Source organism: Cucumis sativus, chromosome 5 (genome assembly GCF_000004075.3).
Source record: "Cucumis sativus cultivar 9930 chromosome 5, Cucumber_9930_V3, whole genome shotgun sequence".
NCBI classification, from domain to species: Eukaryota; Viridiplantae; Streptophyta; class Magnoliopsida; order Cucurbitales; family Cucurbitaceae; genus Cucumis; species Cucumis sativus.
Window position 1 is genome coordinate 21216382 of NC_026659.2, and position 27644 is coordinate 21244025.

The 27644-nt window shown below is 33.4% G+C and overlaps 3 protein-coding genes across 8 annotated transcripts; 1 reads left to right on the plus strand and 2 right to left on the minus strand.

Moving 5' to 3' along the window:
• Positions 1–1224: 1224 nt before the first annotated feature.
• On the minus strand, positions 1225–6883 carry LOC101204567. 5 transcript variants are annotated; one of them, XR_004216714.1, is made up of 4 exons: positions 5805–6877; positions 3644–5655; positions 1951–3546; positions 1225–1443 (listed from the first exon to the last, which is right to left on the minus strand). XR_004216714.1 is itself a non-coding variant. In XM_031885505.1 (4 exons), the coding sequence occupies exons 2-4, from the start codon at positions 5826–5828 to the stop codon at positions 2391–2393; spliced, it is 3192 nt and encodes a 1063-aa protein (XP_031741365.1). In that variant the 5' UTR covers positions 5829–5926; positions 6728–6883; the 3' UTR covers positions 1692–2390. The 5 variants fall into 5 exon arrangements, 4 of the variants coding, with proteins under 4 accessions (XP_031741365.1, XP_031741363.1, XP_031741366.1 ...); XM_031885505.1 differs by lacking the exon at positions 1225–1443 and having other exon boundaries at positions 1692–3546; positions 5805–5926; positions 6728–6883; XM_031885503.1 differs by lacking the exon at positions 1225–1443 and having other exon boundaries at positions 1692–3546; positions 5805–6019; positions 6728–6882.
• Positions 6884–9552: 2669 nt separating this feature from the next.
• On the plus strand, positions 9553–16106 carry LOC101221954 (protein TONNEAU 1b). 2 transcript variants are annotated; one of them, XM_004149773.3, is made up of 8 exons: positions 9553–9794; positions 10386–10518; positions 11919–12007; positions 12182–12304; positions 13350–13480; positions 13565–13590; positions 13670–13826; positions 15713–16106. In XM_004149773.3, the coding sequence occupies exons 1-8, from the start codon at positions 9708–9710 to the stop codon at positions 15762–15764; spliced, it is 798 nt and encodes a 265-aa protein (XP_004149821.1). In that variant the 5' UTR covers positions 9553–9707; the 3' UTR covers positions 15765–16106. The 2 variants fall into 2 exon arrangements, with proteins under 2 accessions (XP_004149821.1, XP_011655337.1); XM_011657035.2 differs by having other exon boundaries at positions 13682–13826.
• A 917-nt stretch (positions 16107–17023) lies between these two features.
• Positions 17024–22294, minus strand: LOC101204321 (filamin A-interacting protein 1-like). The gene is made up of 6 exons (XM_011657036.2): positions 21975–22294; positions 21002–21178; positions 20764–20914; positions 18610–20611; positions 17835–18041; positions 17024–17738 (listed from the first exon to the last, which is right to left on the minus strand). Exons 2-6 carry the CDS (start codon positions 21105–21107, stop codon positions 17421–17423), a joined length of 2784 nt encoding a protein of 927 aa, XP_011655338.1. The 5' UTR covers positions 21108–21178; positions 21975–22294; the 3' UTR covers positions 17024–17420.
• Positions 22295–27644: the final 5350 nt, after the last annotated feature.

Consider the following 27644-nt stretch of genomic DNA (forward strand, 5'->3'; position numbering starts at 1 on the left):
CCTATTAAGGTAGAAGAGAATGCTCAAGATCAAATTAGATCAAATACTTTATGAAGTTACATCCAAAATGTGTGTCATGCTCTACTGTGTGTTTCTTTCCATCATATGATGTATTGGTTGGTACTTGGAACTTCAGGGGATGCTTAGCTACCATGATATCTTTTGTAAACGGAGGGTTCACTTGCTTGATCAATGTCTCAAAGATCAAATTCTTCAACTTCTTTGACATTCACAATGCTTTCTATCTTATCTTGAATCCTCATCAACTATGTCTTCCAAGGAGGGCTCTAGAACTCGACCTTAACCTTGGCCTTAGTCTTAGCTTGTCATTTTTCGCGATCAAGCTTCAAATGTTGTCTTGATGGTCTCTTCATCTTTTGAGGTTCTAGTCTATCCTCAATCTCTAGTAGTACTCTTTGGTTTTAATCTGAATTATTATATCATTTTTAAGAAACCAAACAATTTGTTCATCAAAGATTACGTCAAGAAAATTGGAATTCAACACAAACAAAAAAAAAAAAAAAAAAATTGAGATTGAGGTATGATCCCCATTGTATTTTCTTTCGTTATTTTTAGAAGTTAAACATTTAGGTGCATGGTCGATTTAAAATTAAGAAATTCAATGAACGCATAATTATAATTTATGTTTTTATATATGTGTTTGGTGACAGATTCTAATTTTAGATTATAGTTTTAAGATGTTTAAATCTGTTCCTATTATATATTTATAAATCATAAAACTAATCTCAAAATTTAGTGACATTGAACTTTTGTTAATTTATTTATGACTACAATTTATGTTTTAAAATGTGTTAATTTACTTGTTTGAAGAGAGTTAGAATTTAGCCTATAGTTTGATAAAACTTCATATATAGTTCTTATGATTTAACAACCTTCGTATAAATAGTTTTTACGAGCGAGACTATTTTCTATAATTTTATATCAAACAAAAACACTAAATTCTATCATTTTAAAACCATAGGCTAAATTCTATCCTTTTAAAACCACCGACTAAATTTGTAATTTACCATAAAAGTTTATATAATTATTAATTTGTATTATTATATAATTTATAATACATTAAAATAATACATATTATATTAAAAAAATTAATTGAGTTTATAGCACGGCATTTTGTATTTTAAAATGTTTTATATATATGTATTTAGTATAATTCTGTTTTTTAAAATATAAAATTCTAATTCTAAAAACAGGGAAAACATATAAAAAAAAAAAAAGTTGTTAGAATTTGAACTGTTTGGGATCCGAAAATTGTTTCAAAAATAGTTTCCAGAAACAGAATTCCAATTGTATCAGCAACATCCTTTTGAATCACTCCATCTCCAAGTTATATATAGTGTTTGGAGGAAGGCATTTAGCTTTGAACCTCTTTAACAATGAAAGCATATTCACTTAATTGTCAACGATGCTCAACTTCTAAACCTAATGAAATAAAATGAAATGAGTATCAGATTTCGATTTTAATATTCAAGCAAGAAACACAACACAAGATAGAAGAAAGCAAAAAACATATCTATGAAATAGGAGTGAACCAGAAACGAAGAGAAAGTACTCTGTTTGTGAAGAGTTAAGAAAATATAGCCTTCCCACAAACTCAAACTAAAAATTTTCCCCATTGCGGGCATTTGAAAAACAAATTTGTAGAGCATGGAACAGAGTTAGGATTTGAATTGAAATAAACAGAATAATCAAACACCCTCCCTCTGATAAACATTACACAAAATAAGGAAAAAGACCCCACAAGTCCTAAGGAAGGACAAAATAAATTGAAGAGGATGAAACATCAGTGAACATCTTAAATCAAATTTTTTTTGCCATTTACACACACATAACTCAAGATTCCAACAATATACAAGTAAATCACAAAATAGACTGGAAAAGGATAAAAAAAACGAAATTGAAAAACCAAAACTATTCCAAAATAAATACCTGCAAGATTGAGGAGCAATCACGAGGGAGAGAGGACAGCTAACTGATGCCTCACAAATCTTTGAAGAGACGATAGTTCAGAACGATGAGATGGCGGGAGCGGGTTGAGAGGCAGTTGAAGTAGCTGGACTAGAGAGGATGGAGTTTCAAATTATTAAATGAAGGGGTATTTTGAGTATTCTAAAAACTATAGAAAATAAGAATGGTGATTCCCGGTTAATCACCCTCCACAATCACTAGCCAGCTGATACTTCCCAAATCAATTTTGAGTGATTTCATATTTTTCTAAAATGACTTTTATTAGGTTGCCAAACATCATATTTGTGTGTAAAAGTGATTTTGGCTGGAGAAAAATTGTATGCCAAAATCACTACCAAAAACACTCTAAAGCAATCCTCTCCCTTGGTAGAGGTCTTTAACTCAATCTTTCTCCCCAACAGCTACCTTCTCTTCCATGAAATTCTTGGGTCATTCCCTGGACAAAATCTAAAAGGCCTAGAACAATCCTCCCTATTGTTTCGGAATCTCTCACCATCAGAATCACCAAATGGATGCTTAAAAGAATAAAGCGGTTCATGTCTCTCATTGAATCTTCTTTCGTCGTCATCTGGTACGCCATCATTGTACCCAGTCAATTGACCCAAGCGTACAGGAGGACCATAAAAAAAATCATCGTTTTCAATCCTTCCTTGAGGATCTATAGCATCATAGCTTCTATTTCTAAGTGGTAATCTTTCAGTCTGATTCCTATCAGGGATAATAGACCTCATATGGCCATGGTCAGGTGCAGGACCCACATCCCTCATTTCATCAGATGCTGAAAGGAAATGGAATCCTTGTCTTCTGCCTGGTGGCATATGCCCACGTATAGGACGTTGATCAGGAGATCTCATCCTTTCCGACCTATAATTTGGAGACCTTCGATGTGTCATGTCAGAACGTTCACAAAATCTATCAGATCTTTTTGAAGAGAACCATTGGCCTGGGGAGCGAGCCCGGGATCTTACTGGAGATTTAGAATCAATTCTTGGAAATGATTTTCTTTGGAATGAGAAGTTCCTTCTTTCCCGGAAGAAAGGTTTGTCTATGTCGTATGGAGGTTGAGGTCGTGGATACATCAGATCCACTGTGTCATCGGCAAAATTCCTAGAGAACTTTTCACCATGTTGTCGATCAAAAGAGCCACCTTCATCCATGCATCTACCTGGACTAAAATCTCTAGGTATTTTGTAAACCATTTTTCCACCACCTACATTCGGACCATGTCTTCTTCCAAGTGACTTCCTCCTTGACGGCCCATGAAAAAAAAAAGGTTCCTCGTCCTCTAGCAATTCTCTACCACGTCGGTTAGCACCACCAAATGGACCGTCTGGTGTAATCTTATATCGATTTTGATCAAGACCAGGAACATGGTAATCTATCTGTTGTTCACTGTATGTTTCGGGAGAAAAGTTAGGACCAAAATCCCATTCCTCGGATCGGTGGTCCAGCCTATTGCTACTTCTCCCTCTTCTATGACTAAAACCCATCAACGGTGGCTGACCCTCGCGTTTGTCTATAGAAATTTTCTTGGTAATATTACTGTAAGCGTCATCTCTAGCAAAAAAAATGTCAAGATAAACAAAGAACTAAGAGCAGTTAAACAAGTTTAACAAGAAAAACAAATAGAAGAAATCGAGTACATGATAATCACCTTTCTTGAGGTTGCATATTTGCTCCTTCAACTGCCATGTTGGGTACAAACTCTCTTTCCTTATGTGATAAAACCGACCTGGAAAAACTAGATTTTTCCTTACAGGGAGTTGAATCAATAGATGCTCTATTAAAATTAATTATCCGACTATTTCTAGTGCCTCCATTGATATCCTTTGCATCATCTTCGTTTACAGATTCCTTTACAGTAGGCAAAGTTAGATCCCTATTCTGCACTACATCTACTGCTACAGCATTCTCCACCTCACCCTGAGAAAATGTAGGAATTAGTTCCTCATCAACCATTTCATCAGCAGTGTCCTGTGCCTCAAAGTTGTGCTTTTTATCAAACTGAAATAATTGGCCTCTTCCTGTGACCTTCACAGCTTTGTTTACATCCCCACTAATAGTATTCTCTACAGCATGCAATTCTTTCACACAAAGATCTTCATTTTCTTGCTCATAAGATTTACTATTAGTTGTAGTCCGAACATCGTCTTCGCTTCTAAGATCCAGATTTTCTGGTTTAGTTTCCTGTTCAAGAGGGCCTAAAGCATGAAGTTCATGATCCGGCAATCTAATGGAATTGATCTTTTTGTCATCACAACCAGCATGATCCAAAGGCTCAATTTCTCTTTTCTCATATGCAAGGACTTCTACTTCAGATTCCTGCAATGTTTCCCGAACCTCCCCATCTTCATAGTCTTCTTCTAAATGATTATCATTATCATCATCATCAACAGCCTCAGCTATATCCCAGTTTCCATCTGATTCATATTCAGAAATATAAGGGTCTTCTTCAAGCACAGGCTGCACAGGCTTCAGATAAGATGAATCAAGACTTAAATCAAGATTTTCTTTTGATGGCATGCAATCATAAATAGAGTTGCCTTTATCTTCACCATCTAAAAGTGTTTGTTTTCCGCATGGACTGTCACTTTCAACCATTTCAGATGGGCAAGCATGAGTTTCAATAGTTGTATTTGTCTGAGTGGCAGACATCTGCACTACAGGTGAATCACCACCAGTACAACCCTCCCATGATTCCATTGAGGTATTAAGATCCCACTTTTCCCTGTTCAACTGCAAAAGAGGACCATCACAATCAGACCCCACGTTATCTTTGACACATTGGGTGCTACTTCCATGCTTGTTTAAAGAGAGGTCCAGTAAAACAGGTTCCACAGAATTCTGCTTCAGGAAATTCAAATCACTCTTTTCAGGAACTAATTTCAGATCCATATGACAGTTCAAACCTACCGATACTCCAGCTCCTCCTCCAACTTCACATATTGGAGGGCTGCAATTTTCTTCAGGCATTTTTACATCAATTCCTTCCTCTTTGTTACCAGCAAGAGGATCAGAGTAAAGGCTAGTTGACGATCGGTTTGACCCCCCATAGATCTCTGGCGATTTACGAATGGTGTGTTTTACAGTTACCAAGGATTTACCTTCATATTCATCAAAACAACTAATATAATCATGTCCTCCCAAAGTGGGTTCTTGAAACTTGACTCCTGCAGTGCCAATATCGCTCTGGACTATATCCTCACAACATGAATCAGTGTCAGATTTTCCTTTCTTCTCCTCAGAAACATTGTTCTGGTCATTATTCAACAATGCAGAACTTGTGACAACACTAGAACTTGAAACTATTGACATAGATAGAATCGGCTGCTCAGTCTTTATTAAATTTTCATTGTGATTAAAAGAAGATAGATCTTTAGAAGGAGATGGCTGCTTCGTCTTTAATAAACTTTCATTGCTATTAAAAGAAGATGGTTCTTTAGGAGAAGATGGCTGCTCAGTCTTTATTAAACTTTCATTGCAATTAGAAGAAGATACTTTAGGAGGAGATAGCTGCTCGGCCTTCAATAAATTTCCATCTGAATGGAATGAGGGTAAATCTTTAGACGGAGATGGAGGAAACTGCACTACCGGAAATCTCCTTTTCTTGATAGGAAGACTTGCATCATAATCACTAGCTGACAACCCAGTGCGTTTAAAACGAACCTGCATAGTGCCAATAGAACATTTACTGACAATATTTTGTTTTTTTTTTGTTGATAAGAGACATTTACTGACAATAATTATAACCATATAAAGAAGAAACTTGTATGATCTTCAAAATCCAGAAAACATCAAAGAAGAATATTAAGCACCTCTTCACTTTCAATAAGGGTCATTATTCCAAGACCTCAGAGGCTCAACACAGTTTCTTGATCTTTTATCAGTTTAATCCAACACAAATTCTTACTAACTTCTGAGAAGTAACTTCCGAAATCTGCAGCGTATGGATACTAACACATTAGTATTCTTCAAAAAGATTCAATGTGCAAGATAGCAGACGACACGTCTGTCATAATAACCAATTAATCTGCAAGCGAAAACTAAAGAAATTAGCGATGCAGCACAGTTCCATCGCGAAAATATCATAAAACCAGCATCCAAATCTTAAATCTTGCATGCCCATCCTAACATATTAGAAGCTCTCATGTTCAAACTTTAACCACAAAAGTTCAGACGATCCACGCGTCAAGATTGGATCAGGGAAAACCTAAAACAATGAACCCTATATCACAGAGAACTTTCGGGCATAATGTTATTAAATCCAAGAGTAACCAAACACAATCTGGTATCCACGCAAAAACTTGTCAATTCATCCCATAAAATGAACAAAGAAGACAAAAATGATGATAAAATTAAAAGGAAGAAAACAAAAGAAGCATAAACCCCCCATCTAGGCAAACATATTCCGCATATAACCAACCAAAATCACTTGATATGGAATCGGATTGAATTGGTAAAAGACATTCCAGTATTTGAACAACTGATCCGTAACCAACAACTGAAACTTGAATAAAACTTGGGTGTGCCTCGAAAGAAACATAGTGAGAGCTGATTGAAAGAAATTGGTAATCCTAAAGGCAGAGATGCGAAGAGTACCGAAACGCAGATCTAATAGGTACTTTGTATTGGTGATGATAGTAGGAAGGGAATAATGAAAGCAGACCGAAATCGAGGATAGTTTGTAGATTGGAGGAATGGGTAGGAAGAGGGAGATGGAAGCAGGGAATGAGATTACCTTCGGGAGATGGAGAATTTGCGTTGAAGATTAAACTCTGAGCTCCACGCAAACTTAGGGCTTTCTTTAATTAATAATTGTAATAATGACTTTCGGAATCTCAAATCAAAGCATTCTCCTGACGTCCGAAAGTTCCGCGTAATTTGCCACTCTATGCTAAGAATGATGGTTGGAACAGTGATAATAAACTAAAAAAGAAGAAGAAGAAGATTTTAGGTGTAATTGATTCTTAACATCTCATTTACTAACCATTTTATTTGTTGTAGTCTACTTTTCAATATCCAATTTTCACAGCCACAACCCCAAACCCAAACTACAATATTTGCAAATGTAGTGTTATTTAAAAACATTTTGGAAAAACAATTTTATATGTATAAGTCGAGTTGAATACAATCCAAAGTTTAGTCGATTCAAAAATGTGGGTTTGGATTGCATTGTCAAGTTATTAAATTAAAATATAGGTTTTTTTGAAAAAATATTTCATCTCTCGCACCCATCTAAAATAAAATTTTGAAAAAAATGAACTTATAAAATTATGTGGTTTAAATAAACACCTAAAACCAACTTTTAGAGAAAATAAATGTTTTGAGTTTAATGGTTAATCTCTCTCTCATTTGTATGAAACAATCCTATCAACACCTTCAACTATCCTCACCAACCAACCAACCTTTGACAACTATCTCTGTCAATGTTAAGCCAACTTTCTTTCTTTTTTAGTCATTCCAAATCCATATGGTTGAGCTTATGAGTTTGGTTCATGGATCAATCAGACTCACCCATAAACCCCACCAAACAACCCTATAAGTAGGAGTTATAGGGTTGGAATTTTTTTACTTTTTAAGGTCTAGATGATTCTCCCCTAAGCTAGAAGTTTCTTTAAAGATACGTTATTTCTTTCAAAACTCCAAACCACCATTTGAACACTAATGACCATTGCCGCCAATCTCTGATTATCATTTTACCCCGATCACCTCAAACCACCATCTCAATGATCGTTGTCGAACTTCTATCAAAATCTCCACAAACAAATTTTATATATATATACATATATAGTTTTATTACAAATCAAACAAAATTTTACCTAAGAACATTAAAAAAAAAATGCCAAATTCTATATATATATATATATATATATATATATATATATATATATATATATATATATATATATATATATATATATATATATATATTATATTTATGTTTTTAGTTTTGACTTATTTTAATTACTTTTTTTGTTTTTTACAATTATTTTAGTATTTCAATTATATGAAATGTTTTATTTTGGGCATTTTAAACTATAGCAAAATAAATTAAAATATTTACAAATTATAGCAAAATTTTTGGATTCTGATAGTCAGCGATGATGTTAGTCTCTCGTGCAACACCTTGTTTTTCTTCCTCTTTTTGCAAGATAAAAACAATAACACTTTAGCTCTTTTTTTTTTTTTAATATTCGTGCTTATTTAATGACTCAATCATTTATTTATACTATTATTTAATATGGATTAGTCATCCTCAAATTCGTGTCCAATTCTCAACTTTTACTTAAAACTTTACGCGTGTAAAATTATTATTTATCTTGGTCATGCTTAAATTTTTTAATCTTACACGTTGACTTTAATCACTAAACGTATCTTTTGAAGGTCTTAAAGCAATAACTCCTTTTGCAGACTATCCAACATTTTCTCGCGAAAACTCTTTTTCTTGTGAACGTTTAGACTTATAGGTCCTACCACAAATCTTTTTTTTCCCTCAAAACTTCATCGTGAACTAACTTCTTCATCGCAAAACTTATACTTAAATCATATAAAATTTTATCACTTAATCATTTTCGCGGATTGGCTCAAATGGCAACTTCTTGTCGAGAAGTCTTGTTTCAAAGCACCCCTCTTATCCAAAACGCAAATTTCAAAACACTTAGCTAGATTTTACTTCTTAAAAGTTGGTCTCACATTTCAAAATTGCATACCAAATACAAATGATATGTTTTTTTTTTCAAACTTTTATTTAGTTGTTCCAAATAGTCCAATTGTTTCGTTTAGATTTGATTGTTTAAATTTTGGTAGCCAAATATAAACGATTTTTTTCATAGTTTGTTTGGTACGTTTTATATTTGAAAAACAGTTGTTTAGATTTGATCGATTTGATTTAAATTTGGCCACCCAAATTTGAACGAAAGGATTTGACTACCCAAGTTATTTAAACAATCTAGTAAGAATATCAAATTTGAATGATAGTTGCGTGCTGGAAGCCAATTAATCACAAGTTTTTTTGTATTTTTCATTGTGGGTGTGTGAATTTTTTTTTTCGTTTTTGAAATTGTTCTAATATTTTTATCTATTTTATTATACTTTTTTTAAAAAACCCTTATTTATAATCCATCCCTAAAATAGAATAAATTGGAAAAACTTACATTTTTTACAGTAAATATTTACAAAAAATGAAGTGTACTAAAATTTGTTTTTTTAACGGTTTTGTTCAATAGTTTTTCTTTTAATTTTTGAAAAAACCCCTGAACAAAACTTATATTATTTGGAATGGGGCGCAAAATTCCAAAGTAAAACTACCTACCAAAGAGTAAAAAGAACTGTCAATTGACGAAAATGCCCCCTTTTGAAGTTATAATTTGAAGTATTGAGCCTGAAGCCCACAGTTGAATGACGAAAGAGGAACAGCTCAATTAGGTTCGAAGTATTGAGCCTGAGGCCCAGAAAAGCCCAAATTAGGAAAGTGGAACGGCCCAGGTTAAGCAAACTGCAGGCTTTAATGGAGCCCACACCCACAGCTCCGAAACAGTGACGATCACGATTTCAAGATTCATTCATTTCTTTCTTTTTACACGCTCTCCTTTTTTCTGTTTTGGCTTTGCTTTCATCTTCCCCCATTTCTTCTGCTCTTCTCCCCTATTTGATGCCCACATCTCCATAGTTGATGTTCTTACGCTCCTTCTCCTCCCAGGCCGAAGGATTGCACAAACATGGACGATTATACCAGAGAAATGATGGATTTGAAGACCCTTGTCACTCGCACTCTCGAGAAGAAAGGCGTCCTCGCTAAGATCCGTGTAATTTATTTTTATTTTTTTATTTTTTTAAAATTTGAATTTCATGTTGTTTTTTCCTTCAAATTTTGTTTCTTATGCCTTTTACAGATCTCTCATTCTCATTCTCTCTACTGTATTTCTTCGATTTTTTGGGGTTCTTGTGCTGCTGGTTGGTGACACTAAATGTGGTTGGTTAAAGCTAGGGTTTGGTTTCTACTTTTAGATTTACAAGGACGTAGGATGGAGGACACTGAATCTTTGTCTATCTCTTATTATTATTATTATTTGAGTTTTAAGATATCGGTAATTAAAATACACTTACTTGGAAACACTGAGTCATCCTCCCCTTGGATCTTGGTTTGGTTGAGAAGCATTTACTGCTTGTTTTGTATCTTCCATCGTCTTATTCTTAAGATATCTTTGGCATCGATCTGATGTTAGGGGTCTTTAGTGTTTGATACTTTTGAAGGAATATTTGATAATGTTCACCCACCTCTAAATTTTGTGTTCTTTCTTCAATTCTCACTGACATTTCCTCCTCAATTGGCCTTTCCATAGGACATTGTTCTCCCCTTTCTTTTCTTATTTCTTGTTCGTTTGGTTATATACCAGGCTGAACTTAGAGCTAGTGTATTCGAGGCAATTGAAGAAGAGGATCGTGTTATTGAGAAAGATGATGGATTGCCACCAGCATTACTTGGTAGTTGCAATGATCGAGCAAAGCAGCTTCATGCTTCACCATCAGGTTCGATAATAAATAATTTTCTTTCCTCTTGAATATTATCTATGAAAAGTACTTACTTGAAGTGCTTTCTGTTGCCTTGTAGACAGTTTAAGTTACAAAATTTAAGAAGTAAAATTTTTCTCTTAAGGCTGAACTAATTTAGTTTAGATTTTGTATGCACTTCTGTTCTATGTTTTAAAAAGCATCGAGCAACTAAAATCTCCTTTGTTAGGTTTTATTTTTCTCTTAAGTCTTTTCATAATTACTAATTAGGTCTCATTGTACTTGATTGGAGCCCCTTTCTTGAGTTGGGTCCTTCTTGGGGCTTGATCCTTTTTGGTTAGGTTACCATTGTACCATACCCCCTCCCCCAATGGAAGTTCGATTCCTTATTATTATCATTATCATCATCTAAGTAGCATGGACACTTTAGTTTGGCTAGTGTGTCTGTTGGACACGTGTTGGAAACTTGGACACTCCAAGACTTATTGAACACTTATCGGTCACCTAGGAAGCACATATACCAACACTGACACGACGACATGCCATTTTTCAAAAAAGTAAGACATGACACGTCAGGGACATTCCATTTTTAGTAAAAGAAATTAAATATATATCATGCTTACAAACATAGTACATAACACTAATTCCAATTAAAGACATCAAAAGAACAAGTTTAGAACCATAAAATAGAAAAAAGATGATGTTAACTCTTCTTGGACAAGTTCATGCGACCGAAAATTGGCGAGAGGGTTAGGGCGAAGAGCGTTGGTGGCCTGGTGGGGAGAATCGGAAAAGAGAAGGTGGAGTGTGTGAAGTTTTTCATTTAAAGAGAAAATTTTAAAGAACAAACCTAATAATTATTGCCATTGGGTCGGACTAATGGGCCATTTCTTGGCCGTGTTGGAGCCATGTCCGAAATTAAAAAAAAAAAAGGAAATCGACATGCCAGCTGGCATGTCGGAGATGTGTTAGGGCATGTCAGTGTGGGAAACGTGTCCAACACTGATGCTTGGCCATCTAAGGAGTGTTAGTGCTTCTTAGTCAGTCACTTGTCCGGACAACAAATGTATTTAGATAGGCATAGAACACTTGTTGAGTAGACTAAAAAGACACATATATGACAATAATGATTAGTTTTGGGTGTGAAATACATAAACTAAGTTTCTTAAACATATAAATGCATCAACCCATTTACTTTCGAATTTTCTTTTGGTATGAAAATGATATATATTTTTCAAAATGCATATTTTGATAAACATGTCCTTGTCGTGTTGTGTCCTAGACTTTTAAAAAATGACGAGTTGTCGAATCCGTGTCATGTCATATTCATGTCTCGTATTTGTATTTGTGTTTCTTAGATTATGCGCCAATTCAACTTAAGTAATATATACATCCACATTTTGGTATTTTGATTTCAGGGAGGCTGCTTACTGCTCTAATATGTGAATATTTAGATTGGGCTCAGCTAAACCACACTCTGAAAGTTTATCTCCCGGAGTGCAATATGGTAATCAAGTACATTGTCCCTTTATGTGTACCAAGTCCTCCAACACCCCCAACCTTCTCATAAAAAAAGAGAGAGAAGATAGGACCCAAAACCCCTTGTATATGTAGGGAGAGAGAGAATAAAAGGATATAAAAAGTTGTATGACCTGACGTCTAATGTCTTGTAATTTTGCAGCAAAAAGATTCTTGGAAATCTGAATTGAAGGAATTTAGTAGTAAAAACGGATATGATCTTAACAGAAATGGAGATAGTGGACCGTTGCTCTTGGATGTTCTAGAGGGATTCTTGAAGTTTGAGGTTGGTTGGATCTCATGATAGACTTCTGTTATGATTGATTTATGTTAAATTTGAATTGTTGATGGTACATGTTTACTTACTATTATATCAGCATTTATTGTTATTGTTAATTGTTATTATTTTAATTGTATAATAGGTATGTTGGCCTTTTTGTTTTAGGTTGCCTTAGTATCTATTTTTAGACTGCCATTTTACTTGTTTTCAGTTGACAGATGTGAGGTTGCAAGATCTCGATTTTCTTAAAAAATTAATTATTCTATTTGACAGAGTAACTTTTACTGTGATTTAGATGGTGTTGCACCTCTTAAACTGTGGACGTACTAATCTTACTGTCTGTTTTTGTTTTATGATGGTTTGTTATTGCCCTCATCAATATAGCCACTAGCTTTATTAATTTACGGGATTTCTTACAAAATACCACACTACTGTTCAGTGTTCTATGGCAAAAAGTGTTACGTGTATACAGTGTTTTAAAAAGCCCTCTTGGTGTGCCTAGGATCAAGGCACAGGTTTAGTGTCTTGCCTTGGAAAGGCGAGGCTCACAAAATAAGGCGCAGCACACACCTTTTGTGAAGCCCTGAGCCTTGGGGCTTTTTCATTACTTTTAAAAATCGTAATAATTAGGGGTTTTCCTTCCTTATCAACTAAAAGAATCAAGTTTTCTAAGCCTAAGTGCCAAATTTCTTGTGTTTAGAGTATTCTTCTCCATATTTCCACTCCAACTACCCTCTCTTTTAATGTAGTATTTTCATATGTAGTGCACCTCACAAAAAAAGGCCACGCCTTTTTATGCGACTTGTGCCTAGGCTTCAGAGGGCCATTGCGCCTTAGTGCGTCTTGGGCATTTGAAAACACTGCATGTCTGCTATCCCTTTCTACTGGGTATCACAAGTCAATAAGGAGAGAACGAATTAATAAGTTAGACAAATTTTTATATCTTTATTCCTCTGGTATCTTAACCGTGACCTTCAAACTTCTATTAGTTTTTTATTTGTTTTTTTCTGGCAATTTCTTGATCTTTTTGTTCATTTCTAAAAAAATACAGAATTTATCTCAAGCAAGGGGTCCCGGAAGAAGAATAACCACTTCAGAATCTGATTCAATGTCTAGTCACGATTCTCGAAACAGTAGGAGACCTTCGTCATCTGTTGCAGGGGGTTTACCTCCGCTAGGAAGGTAAACACATGCCTGAATGTACCTTACCTACTTGTTGCTACTTTTCTTTTTGTTATCCCTAATTTTGTTGTATATTTATTTCAGGCCCAGTGCTGGTCCACAGGCATCTGGTAAGTCATGGCATGGATCTACTTCTTATATGCTTATCTACTTCCTCTTCTCTGTTCACGTGATGATTTAGGCTTTCAGATAGGAGGGTAGGGTCTTCGATGTCTGGTTATCGAAAAGATGAATACAGTTGGAGATATGATGGCAATGAGCTTCCCGAAGATGTAATGAGAACCTCAGCTGCACTGGAAAATCTGCAACTGGATCGAAAAGCTAGAAACCTAACATCATCTTGGCGGTATGTTTTGATTTCGAAAAGTTGCCTTCTATTGTGCTTTCTCTTTCTGAAGAAAACTATGACTGTTTAATTGTTTGCATTTTTGTGCTTCTTTTCCTTTCTTCAAAAATATTTAAGATATCACTGCGTATTTGATTGAAACACAATGCACAACCCTGAATGGTAATTGAAGGATTTACAAGGAGTTTAGTACCAACTGTACACAAACCTAGGATTCGAGGGACTAAATTACAAATTTAACCAAAAAGAGACTTTTACCTAGAAGACCCAGGGAAATGCAAAAGAATAGCACATCAAAGTTTTCATCATATAAAATTAGTCTCTTTTGAAAACTCATTCAATTAGTTTTTCTAAGGTGAAATCGACCACCGAGGTTTAGTTTAAAAATTAACTTCTCTAACCTATTGAGCCTTATTGGTACATCTTGGTGTAGATTATATCAAGATTCTTTAGTAAGCTTTTCTAGTATTATGCAATTGTTTCAATTTAAACAAATATTATACCAAAATCTTACTTAAATTTTAAATCTTTTAGATGACTTCATTTTTTCAACAATTGATTTCCAGAAAAAGAAAAACACAATCCTTAGCTCAGCTTGTTGATTACCATTCAGATTGTGAACTTGAAAACCCCCCTTATTTTTCTCTCTACAAAAAGTTCGACTAACAAAATCTCCCAGTTGATAAATATTTGGTAAAGATAACTGGATTTGATTTTTTTTTTTAATATTGTATTAGATTTGATTTACCAAGAAGTCCCTAAACAATTGATACTATTGAAAGGAGAGACAAAGAGCACACACCAATTTACGTGGAAATCCGAGTACCGAGAGAAAAACTACGATTGTTTGTTGTTATTATTTTCTAATGAATAAAACAATAGGTTTCAAGGGAGAATAAATAGAGAATAAAAAAAGAAAAAGATTCAGTAAAAAAGTAAAACATTCCCATAATCTTTCCATAATTATTCTAGGATTCTAACAAGGAAAATATCTAGAACAAAGGAAAGAATTCCAACAACAAAGGAAAGAATTCCAACGGATACCCTAAAAAAGGTTAATTTTTTAAAACTAAATCTCAATGGCCCGTCTGAAGCTAGAGTTCAAACCCGCACAATCTTTCATCTCTGTACTAAGAAGAAAACTGGATACACGAAAGAATAGAGAAGAAGTGGAGTTGGCCAGTTCTGTTATCATTGAACTGCGTCTAAGCCTAGCACCAAATAAAAAGAAGGTAAAGCAACCTAGGAGTTTTCTCCTTTGAGTATTCTTATCAGAAGAAAGACACTAGTACCTTTGTTCCTCGGTCTTGACCAACACAAAAGGGAACAAAAGAAAATTAAATCACATCTCTAAACAAACAACTCAGATCTTCATTATAACCACCATGCATCTTTCCTTCAAAATTTTGTCCGTCTCAGTCCCATCTACCCTCCAGGGGTATTTGGAGCAAGGAATGGAGTTGTGACGTCAATGGGGGCCCATTGTAGAAGGAGTTACTCTAATGTTTTTTAGTCATAGGGCTTGAGAAGTCCTTAAACCAGACAAGGAGTCAAGTTCAACCCTCCAAGGAATGTTGTACTTGGACCAAACAAGTAGTGAAGCTTAACCCTTTGGTAGACGTTGAGGGCAAGGAGTGAAGTTGTTAGGTTTGTTAGGCTCATAGTGGAAGGAGTTAATACAACATAAAATTCACCTTTTTTTAGTCGTGAGCCCACAAATTCCTTTGGAGGAGTAAACAAGGAGTAGCGTTCCTCCCAACTATAACTCCTTGGGCCAAACATTCCCTAATTTACTGTCTCGTTTTAAGTTATAATGCAGATAAACTTCAAATAACTTCTCTACCTTTTCTGTTTTATAATCAAAATTATTGTGAACATGGTTGCAGACATGGGGGAGATGGTATGAATGAGGAGGATAGCAGAGGTGAACATATGTAACCATTGAAATCGTGTATTGTATTTCTTAACCCATCCACAATGATCAAAGCGAGGGCAGTAGCGTTGATGTTGAATATTATGTAATTTGTTTGTGTTTGAGCCTTTTTTTTTTCCTCTGTTACTATCGACCTCTTCTTAATTCTTCTTACAAACTCTAAATTCCTGCTCTGTAGTTTTCAATGTATTTGAGTGAAAAAGAGAATGAAAAAGGAGCCATTAGTTGATGTTCTTCGCAAGATCATACAAGTAGTGTTTGTACTCTACTCCATATCTTACATGGCATTGTCTCCTTATTGATGATCACTTTAAAGTTTCAATCAATAGCTAGCAATTAACATTTCATTTGATAGTTTAATTGTTCTTTATGATCTTTTTTCTTTTGAAATTTTGTTCACTGTAAATGTATACATCGAAGTTGTTGAATGATGTGAACAATGCATCTTGGCATGTGAAGTTGGTCGGGAACTGATTGAAAATCGGCTATTTACCCGTCTGTTTTGATCTTCGTGAGTAATTTAGTCGAGAAAGTCTCGAACTTATATTGAGGGGTTATTGGTATGTAAATTTTTTAATCTCACAACAGTTGAATAATTTGTCTCTTATATAGAAGAAGCAAAAGTTCAATTTAATTGCCCTTTCTATTGTTTCTTTTTTCCTTCTTTTTTTGTGTGGTTTTTTACTTTAAACTTGAAATTGTTTGTTCTCATGGAAATGGAAATTAAGCCCACCCGTGAATAAAAGTTTTCTAGAATGAGATAGAACATAGTTAAAGATGCTCTTTACTTAACAAAGATGTGATATTGATACCTGAAGAAAGTTAGGTTTGAAAGTGATTTTTGCATAGCCAACGATTGTCTTAAAGCATGTTTGGAAGTGTTTTGGGTATAGCCAATGACATTCTTTGTTATAAAAATCACCTTCCTTTCAAATATTGATGCTTGACAGATAGTTGAAATTAATTTTAGAAAAAATCTTTTCAATAGGTAGTTGAGATGTGATTCTTGTTAGAACATTGAAATCACCCAAAAGAGTTGCCCTCAATTTATTCCTTTGTTGATGCCGAACCTGCCCTTGTCTTTAATAATAATACTTTTTGTCCTTTTTAATTAACTACTCAAATAGATTACTTTTGAAATCAAACATAAATCTTTTTCAATTGAAAATCACTTTTTTTAATAGCTTAAAACCAAACATCAATATACTTGTATGAAAATAAATCACTTCCAAAATGTAATTGTAATTGTGGATGCTGCTATGACTTTCTTCCCCAATTTGATTGTTTGTCAGTGATTAGTGGGGCAGTAATCTTTTTTCTATTAACATTTGAAGGGTAAGGGTTCTTATCTTATCTTACATACCAAATATAAATTTAGTTATAATTACAGACAGGAATCTTCCCCATGATTCTCTAATCTATATATTTTCATCACTAACTCCTTTCTTCTGGTAACAAACACACATAAGAGTGCCATCTTAAAGCTCTACACTTCATCATGTCACCAAGACAAAGCGACAAAGGAAAATGGTGGAGAAGATTCAAATCAGAAAGGTGCCAGAAAAAATAAATTGGAAAAAGATCAAGAGGCAAATCACCTTAAAAAATATGACTATGAACAGTGAGATCATCTAATGATTATAAGCCTGATTCTCTTGGTATCATCGTATCAGAAATTCGTCTGTAGTTTCGATATTACCGAGAAGGTCGAAAGATTTGTTTCTCAGAGAGTCTTTGAGGATTGTAATCTGACCTTCCCTTAGAAGTATGTCTTCCTCGAGAGTTTCTATCTTCTTTTTCAATAGATTAACCTCTGAGTTAAGTAACATATTCTCTTCACTGTATTGTTTCACTTGATCCCACATAATATCTCTCTCCTTTGAAATATTTGGCACAGTCCCTCTAATTATCGCTAATTCTGTAGTAGATTCTTCAAGGTCATTTTGTAGCCGGCTCACATTCTCGTCTCTTTTCAAAATCTGTATTGATTAAGTTGAGGATTAAATCGAGGAATCATTACAGGAGCCAAGAGTCTAACTTGCTATAGGTTTGAGTACGAAAAATGGAGGAATTACCTGAAGCTTTTGATCCTTAAGCTTATGTGTAATGCAGGATATGTCGTCTTGTGCACTTTGTACTTCGCATTTAAGAATGTGGTTTGCTCTAGCTGCTGTTGCAATTTCAGCTTGGAGCAGCTCGATTTCCAGCTCTTTAGAGTAAAGCTTCTCTCTCAACAGACTCGTTAGTAATCTTTCTGCTTTGAGCTCAGATTTTACAACATCCTGCAAGAGAGGAAAAAAAAAACAAATAATTAAGGGTATGTTTGATGGAGATTTGAAAATACCGATTCAATGAAATCATTGTTTTATTTCATATTTTCGGAGATTGTGTTTGGTAGTATATTCAGAGATTGAATTATAATTCAAATAATTGTTTAAGATGTGTTTGATACTATATTCATAAATCATAAAACTAGTCTTGACACTAAACCATACCCATTAATTTATGAATATGTTTTATGTTAATAAAATTTGTATTAAATATTATAAATTTATAATACATTACATATACATATTTAAATTATTATAAAATGAATTGAGCTTATAACATAAGCTATTGTTTTTCTAGAAGTTTTTATCTTTATTTCAAAAAGAAATGTTTTTCACTAATATCACATGCTTCGAAAACATTTTTCTAGATATCTAGGTTGTCAAGCAAACATATATTTGTTAAACTCTATGGATGTGAAAACATAAAACAAAATCTGGATGTGGTTATAACTTGGTAAGACAAACTTCAAATAAAATAAATGGGTACGAAGGATGTTTGATATTAAATTCAGTAGCATACCTCTGTAGCTTCACAATTTAATTGCATTGACTCATCTGCATCAACATACTGAGAATGGACTTCTGAAGCTGCTAGGTTGGATTTCTTATGCAACAATGACGATGCCATCTTCAGACTCCGTTTTAAGCTTTCAATTCCACGCTTCAATCCTTGAAGCTTCATCTCAGATTCAACAAAATATATCCCATCCAAGTTGTTCTTCACCACTTCCATCCCCTGCATACTATCTGAAAGACAATGAACTTTCTCCTTTATGAACTCAAATAATTCTGCACATAACTGGAAGCTTTCACTTAACAATGTTAGCCCTTGATGTTGTAGACAATCGACACGTGCTGACATTTCTTCATCCAGCTTGATGGTTAAAGCACTACCATCTCTCCCGTTGTGCTTTAAGCGATTCAATATGTTTATATTCTCATGCCGCAGGGAATCAATTTCAAACCTGCAAGATTCTAATTCCCTTCTCAATCCCAATTCTACTTCAGTTAACCTTATTTGCTCCATCTGCAATTTCGCCACATGCTTATCGAACCTTTCAATTTCTGTGTTCTCCCCTAATTCATGATTAAATCTTTCCTGCAATCCACTGATTGTTTTCTGCTGGTCACAGCAAGACCTCGTTAACCTTGTCGTCGCTTTATACAACTCCTTGCATTCCTTATCCTTCTCCTCAAAGTTTCTCTTAAAGGTTTCTCTATCTTCTTTAGCAGTTTTGTACTTATCCTGCAAGTCGGAGAGATTCTGCATCAAAACTTGGTTTTCATCCCGTAATTTATCCACCATGACAGTCATGTCCTTCACTTTCTGCTCTGAATTTGACATCATGCTTCTATTCTCCACGTCCCTCTCATTTAGAAGAGAAACTTCCCTTTGAAGAAATACATTCTGTTCTGCTAGCTCTCGAACTCTTTCACGAAGCCTTTGTTCTTCCAACTGGTACTTTTCTAGCTTTACTGACCAGTCCTTCGACCTCCTGTCAAGCTCTTTCTCCAGTTCTGACTGCAATTCAGATTTTTCTCTGTCCAGTCTTTTAGTTTGAGAATCCAATATTTCCTTTGCCAGTTGCAGTTCTTCCTTTGCTGAAGCCCTTTCAGTGACTTGGGACTGTAGAAGACTTAAAACCTCAAGTGCTAAGCTCATTTTCTCCTCAGTAACATGTCTAATTATTTGAATCAAACCTGAAACTCCTGTCCTCAGTTGAAGAAAGCTTTCACGGTCGCATTCTTCTCTGAACCGCATGACTCTCTCCTTGGCCACCTTGATTCTCCTCTTGAGTTCCCCATCCATATCCTCTTCAGTTTCAACAAGGTTTAACACTTCATTATGATTTATTAAGTTATGTCTATCTAAATCAGAACCCTCCATGTCATTTCTATTAATAGCTTGAAAAGGTTCATTTACTGGATAGAATTTCTGCGGATTCACATTGGAACCATAATGTTCATCTGAGGATCTATCATGTATATCTTCTGCAGTGATTGGTGGCATACTATTGTCAAATCCCTTTATATTTGTTTTAGGAATTCCATGCGATTGGGAGAGTCTCTCAATGACATTCTTTGCTATGGTCCTTGGAGATTCATGCCCAAATCTATTTTCAGCATGCTTTGCAGGAAAGAAGTGATAATTTGAACTTGGAAATTCTTCAAACGGATGATTCATTGTCTTTTCATCAACAACATATTTTGGCGAAGTGGGTGCTGTACATCGGCCTCGCGGAGGGCGCCTCCCACTGCCATGTCCATGGTGATTTCTAGGAGGAATACTCTTTTGGGGTTTCCTCGATTCTTCCTGTTGCTCTCCATCATCAATATATCGATCCAAGATTTTGCTTGAGACATTACTAGAGGAAGTGGAAGAATTTCCTGAAGAATCACCATAACTTCGGCATGAAGCAGCAGATGCAGAACAAGGCCTCTCTGATACAGCTCCATAATCATTATATGGCATCTCAAATTCTTTTTCTCTACACTGTCTTCTTAATGGTAGTGTTTGACAGCTGGAAATACCACAGGCCAGATTAATCAGTTTTAAGCATGGAAGATTTGATAAAGAAAGATTAAATGGCTTGAATGGAACACCAATTTTATGGAGAGCACTAGGAAACAAATTATCATCTTGTTCTTGAAAGATAATTGGTTTAAGCATTACCGGTTAGAATGTTCACATTGCTGATCCAAAGTGTCAATGAAGTTACCATATGGAGATCTATTTTTATCCTTTGACCCAGAAGGACTCTTATGCTTCCCACTATCAAGCAATGATGCTGAAGACAGTGAGCGACTTCGTCTTAGACCAGTACCTGCATTCAGTTCATCAATATCAGGTTCATTCTTTCATAATTTGGAAGAAAAGCTATTGTAACTACATGCTACATTGCCCAACCGACCTTCAAATGGCTGTTCTGTGATGCCTTGTTTTTCTGTTTTTGATGGGGAAACTTCAGAACTGCCATTGCTAGGTGCTGAAGATCTGAAAAAGAACAATTTCTTCATTGTATGAACTCTATACTGGATTTTAACTGGTGAACTCTACGGCCCTTGACCCCTGCTCTTCACTACCAAACCTACCACAAATTAAAAACAGTTCACTATTGATGGATGGATATAAAGAGAAGAATCATAGTAGCAACGCATCCATCATACGCAGTACATAAATTATGAGAGAGAAGTAAAGCTGTACCAATAGATGTAACCCCGACGAAAACAAATTACGAGATAAATGATTAGAAAAAGGAACTAAGTTAGTTAATTAATTAGTTACATCCATAGAAAAGCTAATACCAAGTTAAAAAAATAAGCTGAAAAAATGCCAGAAATCCACAAACAGAAAGTACTGTTTATACAATGTAATACAACAACAGTCTATTGACTGAAAACTCAAAAAGAAACATAATAAATTAGCCAAACACCATCGAGCTGCCAACGAGATTTGCAAGAATCAATGAATACAAACGAGAAAACCCAGAAATCTCATACTCACCATCCACCTATTAATTTTCAGAAAGAGAAGAAAGAAAAGGTAATGACATAGTAAGCTGGGTCAAAAGGAAAAAAAAAAAAACAAGCGGGATTCAGAAGAAGTAAAGTCTTATACTAAAGAACAAATGAACAGGAAAAGATCTAAATAACCTGTCCCCCCCACCCCCACAAAACCTCAGTTTCCGATATCATTTCACCGCAATTAACGGAAACCAAATTCCACACCCGATTCTTTCCTTCTCCTCAAACTAAAAATAAAGTACCAACATCTCATTATCAATCAATCCAGTCCACTACTCTTTAGTCAATAACAAAACTCAACAATCAAATAAGAGTAAGTTGAGTCAAATTTCAAAATAAGAACAAGAGTCAGCGACTTACAAATAGAAGAATGGAATGGGATTTCCAAGAACAAAGTCTGCTAAGAATTTAAACAAAACAAAAAAGAGAAGAAAATCAAAGGAAAAAGGAGTAGAAAGCAGGGGCGAGAAGAAGAGTAGAAGCGGAAATGAGGGGGGGGAGGGTGGAAGGTGGAGCGTCGACGGGGAGAGGAAGGAGCGGAAGGAAAAAGTAAAAGAAAAGGAAAGCAAAGGAAAATAGAGGGGAAAGGGTAATTATGTCAAATCAGAATATAATTCAAAAGTTTCGGTTAAGTTTTGGTTTATTGAATTTCAATTTTTGATAACATTATAAAGGAAAGCGAAGGAAAGCAAAGGAAAGCGGACGCAGCAGCAGCAGCAGGCGCGGGGGGGTATTTATACGTCCAACCAATTAATCCTCTCCTCTTCCTTTCTCATTCCAACTTCTCTTTTCTTTCTATTTTTTTCTTAATTTAACACACACATATAATAATGATATATTTCTAATCATAATTTAGAAGACCATTTACCTAATAATTCAACTTCTTACTTAAGTAACTTATTTATAAGTTTCTTTCTCTTTTCTTCATACAAATATATAAAAGAAAAATGAAGAATATTTTATATCAAAAAAAGTGTTTTCATCCTAAAAACAACTCACCCTAATAAATGTTTTAATTTAATTTAGTAAAATTTGAAAATAAAGTATGGTCTTTTACATAAAAGGAGAAATATTAATAAAATCTATTCTACTTAATGCTAATATGAAATTTGTGTTATTTTCAAATTAATACTATATTTGGATTGACTTTTTATTTTTTATTTTTTATTCTAAAACATAAAGAAATTTAATAGAAGAAAGATGGTTATCAAATGGTTACAATTGTCTCAAATTTATGCAAAAATTTAGCTATCAATTATACTTAAAACTTTAGAATATTTGTAAAATATTGGTTGTAAATTAGGTCAATTCTCTTAAATCTTTCCTAATTTAATCACAATCTTAAAAGAATATTAAGAATTAATCATATTTGTAACAATCTAATTCTTATTGTAAAAATTACTATTAGAATTTAATTAAATTACTTATTATTTGTTCAAATTTGACCGTTAAGATTGATGAAAATTTTCAAGATATAGACTAAACTGTTATATGTTATATGTTAAAATTATTAAATTATTACAAAATTGAAAGTGCTAAAGTAAAAATTGTTACAAACCAAAGTTTATAACAATAAATCATTACATCTATGAAAGTTTTTAACCAAAAGAATTCCATTAAATATTGAATATGAACGAAAATTTATACGACTCAACAGTAATTCACATGTATTATGTATTTCAGTATCAGAGTTTCATATATTCAAATCTCCACTTATGGTTAGATAACAAAATAAGAGGATGGACTAAAATGATTGTTTTGAAAGTTTAGGTTCAAATACGAAAATGATTGTATTTACACAGAGATATTTGAGCCTCCAACTTGGATTGAGACTTGAGTGGACTGAAAGAAAGTCCACTATGGGGTTGAAGCATGTGAGAAATAGTGTGAACTAAAGATCATTGTAACCCTTGAAATTCTTTTCCTACAATGAAACTATTTAGTGGTAAAATATATTTCTCCTTTCCTCTCTGAATGTTTCCAATCACTCCACCCATTATTGACTAACTTTAACAAAAAGTATCTTCACCCAAAGTTTTAGTGTCGATCGTACCTCTAACAACTTTCGTGATCAACTCTCACTCCCAATTTCAGTAAAGACGACTGATCTTAACGATGGTTTTGACGATCATTCTGACGACCACCTTTGACGATCACCCTCTGACAATCACTTTAGTGGATACCATTTTTTATGTCTAATTTTGACAATAGCTACCTCTAAGAACCACCTATGTGACCAACCGTGAGTATGTCAAGAGAATTAATGCATGAATAGTTTTCAAAGTTAAAAAGATGACATCAGTTTATAAAAAATTAAAAATTTTAATTTGATTTAAATTATACGTTTCACAAAATATCGTTAAAAGAAAAATATAGAGAAGAGTATAAATTAAAAAATTTACCATTGATACAAGTATTAATTTATGAGTATGACCTCTTAATTTTGGTCTCAATAAATAAATAAATTATATATATATATATATATATATATATATATATATATAAACGTTTTATTTATTTACAATTAAAAGGACAGATCTAAAGGCAAGTAATTATAAGTACAACATTGGAGGAAAAATAGAAAATAAATAAATTCATTTAATTATTATTATACTTTTTTTTAAAAAAAAAACAGCTATATATCTTTGGATCTCTTTGGGAGAGTTGAATTTGTTTATTAAAAGAGAAAAGAAGAAAGAGAGTTGTATAATTAATAATAGAAAAGCTTTCACCTCATCCCTTCATGATGATGCATACATACATACCCATTACCATTTCCTTTCCCATTGTTGTACTAATTATGTTTAATTGCTCGTGCATTTCAATCTAACGTATCTTTACCTACGTTCTTTTAGCTTATCTTATTCAATCATAATTTGTTACGTGATAACATTTTTCTTCATTCTTTTATAAAACGAACTAAAGTTTAGAGTATAGTTACCGTAATAAAATATAAAAACTAAAATGAATCGGAGTCAAGAACAGGGTGTCTCTCAATTTTGTAGATTAAATCTAATTAATATTATTTTTATACAATATTCGAAGTTTATGGTTTATTAATTAAAAAAATGTAAATCAATAGATTAATTAAATCTTATAAAATGATGAATTTGTAAGGTGTATTAGATTCAATGATAAGTTTTTATTATAATTAATGGCAATTTACAACACATTAAATATTTGATAACTATTAATAATATAGTACAACAAAGTGAAATTAGGAAGATTTGAACGAGAGATTACATATCTAGTATTGCTAGATCCACCCTAGAGATGTCCACGAGGTGAGGCGGGGACGTGGATGCCACTCTCCATTTTCGCCCCCTATCACATTCTCTATTTATACAATTTTTTTCATGGAAAATGAGACAGAGATTAAGGGTGTATGAATAACTTGATAATTCAGACTACCCAACCTGTATTATGAGGATTAGATTGAGTTAGTTTAAAATGTGGGTTGAGTCTTAGGTTAGGGGTTGAAAATTTTGGTTTATCTCAACCCTACTCGAATTAATGATCTATCTATCTATCTATCTATCTATATATATATACTGAAAATATTGACGTGCGCTGCACGTGTAAAGATTATATTGTTAACCTTTTATATTTAAATATTACTAAACAAAAGACTAAGAGTAACTTTTTTTAAGTATAATTTAGTAGGAAGATTTAAACGGCAAACTTCATGAGTATATACTATTCATTCTTGATACATTGTAGCAATTTTCTATGAATGTCGCTTGAAAAAAAATCTAAAATCTAATCTAAAATATAGTTCTAAATGTGATCTAGAAATAAATTTTATAAAATTGACTCACAAATTTAATGTAATAGAACAATTCAAATCTTAAAATAAAATGTAACAAAAAAGAAAAAAATAAAATAAGATCGACCTTGAACTTGAACCATTTCCAAAATGTGAAAAAGAAGAAAGAAAGAAAAATTGTTAGTTTCTTTCCAATTACGTACAAATATTTATTTGAAAGATAATTATATTATAATAAATGACATTATATCATTTTTCTACTCTCTTTCAAATTTTTTTCTAAAATCATCGAGTATTGACAATTAACGTATTGTAACGACAAAAATATATTTCCAAAAAATGAATGAAAAAAGTTCAGATGTTTATAAAAAGAATGATTAAAGAGATGTAAAGAAAATAAATTGTTACAAGCTGTTTTAAAATCTTATAATTAAATATAAATTCATATTCTTTAAAAATTAAATTATTGAAATAAATAGATGAAAACATTTTAATTAATGGAGTTGATTTTTATTCTTTATATTAAATAAACAAAAACAAATAATAAATCAATTATAAAATAAAACCATTCATAAATTTGTTTTAGAAAACTGATGGAATATAAATGACTTTTTTTTGTTCTATATATATTTAAACAACTAATATTTATTTTAAAATATTTGTAGAATCCTCCAAAAATATTTTTTTCTTTAAATCACAATATAGTAAGTTATTTTAAAATATATGATAGCCATGTAATTTAAAATTTGACCATCCTCTAAAAATAATTATCTCTTTTAAGACTCTTTTAATAAAGTAATATATATATATATATATATATATATATATATATATATATGAATTTGAGAAAATATGATAAAAGAAAAAGTTGGTTAATACTTAGGGATGATAACATGCAACCCTACCAATCCGAAAATATGGATTGAAAATGTCTCTTAATCCAATCCGTTTACACCCCTAACGAGAATTCCCTATGAATCGGGTTTCCCGGTTCCCTTAAAAAAATACTCTCGACTTTTGTTTTGATATTTTTATAAATATATAAAAAAAAGTGTAAATAAATATAAATACACATATACACATTATTTGTTCAAAAGCAAGGGAGGGCTGTGGGGTGGAGGAAGGTATTCCTATCCTTAGTCCCGAAATACCAACAGACCATAGGATTGGAACTATTTAGATTATTTCATTAAATTTTGGGTGACTGAAGTGTTGTGGAAACCAATTATTCAAACAGTAAGCATAAACTTTGTTGACCAAAAAGAAAAGAAAAACAATAATTACACGTTGGCAATCAAAACGAAGTAGTGATATGAATAACAGAACTTTTTTTGGATGAAAGCAAGCAAAAGTGTACCATTTTCACAAAATGAATTCAATTAAATCTCTCATCTTCATGATAATAAGATTTATAGCTAAAACAGAGGACCTCAAACCTTCATGGATCCTTCCCCTACATCCCATCTTCTTCCTCCAATTTTTATTTTCTTTCTTTCACGTGAAATCTTATATTAACCCAAATGGAAGAAGAATTTAATCCTTTATAGCATATCATTTATGTTTAATTAATACGCAGCAGTGTTTTAAAAAGCCCACTAAGGTGCGCATCTAGGCTCAAGTGACCCACCTGGAGTTTATATGTGAAGAAGCGAAGTGTTTCTCTAAAGTCCAGCTTAGGCGCGTGCCTCGCTTAAGGCGTGTTTAGACTCAAGTACCATTAGACGTGGACTTCTAATTATAACTAATGGGCTGAGCTTTAATTATATAGGTTTTTTTAGACCTATTACATGAAAGTGAAGAAACTACCCTTCTCTTGTTCGACTTTCTTTAACACACGACTTCGACTCTTCATCTACCTCTTCCGTTTCCTTTCTACTTCAAAGAACCTCTGCCACCGACATCGACCTTCAACAAATCTCTTCGGCAAGGTCCACTGACCACCCTTCTTCTTCTTCACACAAAACATCAAAAGCTTCCCAATATTTGGTGCTGCCATTCCTCTGTTTTTTGGTGCAAAAACAGAGAAAAAGAGAAGACAAGGAAGCTTCCCAAAATAATTACCATTACCGGTTAGGCAAATTTTGAAATAACAAAACTAGAACAAGAAAAAATATAACAAGAAAATAGATAAAGAAAAGAAAATCAAACAGTCCTAACCCTTGTTTTTGAGTTGGAGTTTTGATTATTGTTTTATTGGAGTTTGATTGTATAGTTTTGATTGTAGTTTGGAGCGAATAACGGTCGGAGAACGCATTAGATATTTA

Excerpts from the sequence above, each read along its gene's own strand:
- LOC101204567 (XM_031885505.1), bottom strand. The coding sequence starts at position 5,828 with ATGACCCTTATTGAAAGTGAAGAG. Across the intron at positions 5,656-5,804 it reads CCCTTATTGAAAGTGAAGAG|GTTCGTTTTAAACGCACTGG; the intron begins GTGCTTAATATT and ends GGCACTATGCAG. Across the intron at positions 3,547-3,643 it reads AATATGCAACCTCAAGAAAG|AGATGACGCTTACAGTAATA; the intron begins GTGATTATCATG and ends TTTTTTTGCTAG.
- LOC101221954 (XM_004149773.3), top strand. The coding sequence starts at position 9,708 with ATGGACGATTATACCAGAGAAATGATGGATTTGAAGACCCTTGTCACT. Across the intron at positions 13,481-13,564 it reads GGTTTACCTCCGCTAGGAAG|GCCCAGTGCTGGTCCACAGG; the intron begins GTAAACACATGC and ends TATTTATTTCAG. Across the intron at positions 13,591-13,669 it reads TGCTGGTCCACAGGCATCTG|ATAGGAGGGTAGGGTCTTCG; the intron begins GTAAGTCATGGC and ends TTAGGCTTTCAG.
- LOC101204321 (XM_011657036.2), bottom strand. The coding sequence starts at position 21,107 with ATGAAGAAATTGTTCTTTTTCAGATCTTCAGCACCTAGCAATGGCAGT. Across the intron at positions 20,915-21,001 it reads CACAGAACAGCCATTTGAAG|GTACTGGTCTAAGACGAAGT; the intron begins GTCGGTTGGGCA and ends AACTGAATGCAG. Across the intron at positions 18,042-18,609 it reads TAAATTGTGAAGCTACAGAG|GATGTTGTAAAATCTGAGCT; the intron begins GTATGCTACTGA and ends CCTCTCTTGCAG.